Source organism: Rhagoletis pomonella, unplaced genomic scaffold (genome assembly GCF_013731165.1).
Source record: "Rhagoletis pomonella isolate Grant_MI unplaced genomic scaffold, Rhpom_1.0 Rhpom_scaffold_00012, whole genome shotgun sequence".
In the NCBI taxonomy this organism is placed as follows: domain Eukaryota; kingdom Metazoa; phylum Arthropoda; class Insecta; order Diptera; family Tephritidae; genus Rhagoletis; species Rhagoletis pomonella.
The window spans coordinates 24,693,993-24,697,381 of record NW_023458566.1 but is presented as its reverse complement, the minus strand read 5'-3'; the positions used below and the strand labels follow the sequence as shown (position 1 = coordinate 24,697,381).

Below are 3,389 nucleotides of genomic sequence, written 5' to 3'. Positions count from 1 at the left end.
CCGTCAAATCAGTATTTCCAGAAATTCGGATTTTGAGCCATTCTTCGTTGAAAGTTTGTGTACCAATTTTGTAACGTGGACAGGGGCACCAGAGTTTCGCTACTCAGTGGCGGAAGTTGTTGTGGAGTCACCGTAAAACTGGACGCATAATTGAAAAAACTTTCTAACATTTTTTGACTAAAGTGCAGATTTGCGTTGGCGTTTTGCTGTAAAAAATAGTAAATAAATGTTTCATTGTTAGTGGATTAGTTTTAGTGATCTAGTATAACATACAGCAGCGTTCAAAAACCTTATGGTGTTCTTGGATCGTGGTAATCAATCGGAAACCCAAGTGTGCAAGGATCACATTTAAATTAGGTTAATAAAGTAATGTAAATATAACACAAAGGTCACAAACCAGAAAAGAAAACAAGCATTTAAAAAAAAACTTGACAGTCGGAGCTTAAATGCTTTGGTTATACAGTTGCCCATTTGATCAAGCTATTTCTTAGTCGGCCTTTTTTGATTTTTAAACAAACTTAAATTATTCCAAATATCAGAAATCGAAAGAAGGTGGAGCTCAAAAGTACATAGTTATCTATGCTTTTTATACCAGAAACATCTGCTTTACTGTTTTGGCGATATGCTAAAGCTGTACAGTTTGTAAAGCTTGAAATACTTTAGCTATTCCTATAAGTTCGATAAAAAAGAATATCCACTTGTGCTCATTGAATTAAGTTACCAATATGGTGGAGTAAAAAATGGACCTAATGTATGGGATGGACTTCCGAGTTGAAATAATTGAATCGGTGAGTTCGAAACCTGGCATGTCTAAAACCACTTTTTGGACTTTAAGTCATTTTAAAAGTTTGCTTGATAACCAAAAGATATTTACTTTTTAGTCAGTTATTCTTCATACCATACTATTAGTATCCAATTGGTAATCTTCTACAATGTATGTACGTATTTTTTAAGCTTCAAGCCTGAAGAAAATGCAGGGAAATCGTCGTATGACGAACAATGCAAGTTAACGAATACCCTAACGTGCTATGGGGTCATTTGGAATCTGAGAACGTCTATTGGGGATTTAGGCTCATTTCTTGCTGGAAACCTGAATTCTTTGTATGATTTGTTGTTGCTTATTACTCCTTTGACACCTTATCGCGAATTTTCTACGAATAAGCCTCCCGTGAGTAGATATTTTCCTCTAATATTCGTACTCAGATTTATGAACACAACTGCATGTACATACATATGTACATTAGAGTGGTTAAAATTTTTGGGAAAAAAATTCAACGTAGAAAACCGGACACTCGCTTGGTTTTTTCCAATTTTCTCTGTACACGTTTTGAAACTTTCAAAAATACTGATTTGTATAAAAAGCTACCATTGCCATGACACCTGTAGCTGGAAATATTTTTCCAGCTAATTTAGGTTTGAAGTACTCTTCGGTTGTTTAACCAATTGTTTGGTTAATATATGTACAATATACTTCTTGTGTAAAATATTCGGGCAGGTTCCGGAATTCACTTCCGAGTGAATTTCAACCCCGGCCCATTTGAATTCAAAACGAACTTTACTCAAATTCACTCTGAAGTGAATTGCCAAACCTGCCGGATAAACTTTTCATGAGCATCCTCCAAGTTTATACCTAGAAATGTAAAGTTAGGTGACAGCAACTCTCTGGGCAAGAGTAAAAACTTTGGGAGGTGCCCCGACCCCAACTCGGAAATATTTTATTTTGGACCACTCTAATGTACATATGTATTTTGCCTTATCCAGAGTTTCGCCCGAAAAACTCGAAAATCTTTCATCTGCCCATAGTAAATACATGGCGACAAAAAATTAACCGGTTCGGGAAAAATGAAACTCAAGATTAGGCTCATTATGTATGCTTTGTTTAAGATTGGCAGCCGTAACTCTAAATATGTATGTATTTTCAGTTTTATTATGAAGTAGATTTGATACTGCATAATTATGTTATGACTGCTTCCTCTTTTTATTTTAAGCATATTTACTGGATGTTTTAATCAATTCCACTTACCACTGCCGGCGTTAGGTGAGAAATTGTTAGCTCCGGTTCCACTGATATACCAATTTGTGCAGTACACGAAATCTCTTGTGCTCCGAAAATCATGCCGTTTTCCGCTGCCTCCAGTTCATTGCTTTTTTTTAACTGAGATATTTTAAAGATCGCTGACGGTTTGGCGTTGGAGACGTAGCCCAAATATTGCCATGTTGGAGCTGAATTTGCATCAGGCCAGCTAAAGTATACCGCGGCTGCTGTACCTTCGGGAAGCGCTGTTACACCAGTCAAGAATACCACAATATAGTTCACATGATCAATGTCTGGTACGTTGATAACAACCTTATTCTCATCCACGGGTGTGAAGTCGGTTTGCGGCTACAAACATAGGGATTCGTTCTATGTTTATAATTGGTAAATTGAACAATAATATCAGCTCACTTACCAAACGTCCCGAAATTATCAATCCAAACATCCTAAACGTATTTATCCACGGAAAATCAAATGATGTTCTAGAACAATTGACAAAACAACGCGTTGTACCTGCTTGTTGCCGCATAAATAACAACAAGCGATCAGCTGTTTTCCAATATGCTTTAACCGCAAGGTTGCCATCACCGCAGCTAATTGCGCAACCAATATTGCGCAATATTATTTTAATTATTGCGATTCCTTCTAGAATTTCGCGTGTTCGTGCGCAGCAAATTAACCAACAGGTTAATACAAAATCAGGAACACAGCAAGATAACCAACCGTTCAGCTATGGGAAAACTAAAAATGCAGACCAATAGTACTTTTTACGCTGATTTCAACTATGGCCCTGTGAAGGTAGTTCCATTGTCACTTTTCGGGCGCCTTATTAACTACCTGACAATTAAGCAGATTGTGGCATTTCGTGCTGCTATACCTAATACTCAATAATCATTTATTTATTGTAAAAAAAGTATTTACAAAATTAAAAGAAAATTAGTCTTCGATCTGAGCAATAAAGAAAATTGAAATTCATACATCACCATATTTGAAAAAACAACAAACTAACTTTTTCTTTGAAATAAAAGATCGGTAGATATGTTGTCCATCGAAAAAATTAGCTATTTTGTTATGGACGATAGGAGGTACTGCCGGTTGAACTGGCTTAAGTGCAGTTCCCCAGAGAAAAGTCCAAGAGAGCCAGTTTTGGGGCCATAATTGAAGATTCGATTATGTGTGATTCCGGGCTCAGTTCTGGTATTAAACCAGCATTCAGCCTCAGGGAACTAAACATTATAGAATCTCTTCAACAAAGGTAAAGGTGGCGTACTATTCTGTGGCATTGAAAATACACGAGTGCTCAGATTCCGCTAGCAATTTCCGCCTTGCCCCACTCAGTGTTATAGCATAATCC

The 3,389-nt window shown here is 36.9% G+C and overlaps 2 protein-coding genes across 2 annotated transcripts in view; one reads left to right on the top strand and one right to left on the bottom strand.

Moving 5' to 3' along the window:
• LOC118748179 (protein OPI10 homolog) overlaps positions 1 to 2,577 on the bottom strand; it is a 6,694-nt gene extending 4,117 nt beyond the window's left edge. The window contains exons 1-3 of the mRNA XM_036482543.1: positions 2,451 to 2,577; positions 2,024 to 2,383; positions 32 to 206 (exon numbers count right to left, since the gene is read on the bottom strand). Of these exons, the coding sequence (XP_036338436.1) occupies positions 32 to 206; positions 2,024 to 2,383; positions 2,451 to 2,564 (649 nt within the window). The 5' untranslated portion in view covers positions 2,565 to 2,577. The remainder of the gene's footprint in view (positions 1 to 31; positions 207 to 2,023; positions 2,384 to 2,450) is intronic.
• Positions 1 to 3,389, top strand: part of LOC118748172 (polyhomeotic-proximal chromatin protein) — a 428,336-nt gene that overhangs the window by 23,107 nt on the left and 401,840 nt on the right. The window lies entirely within an intron of this gene.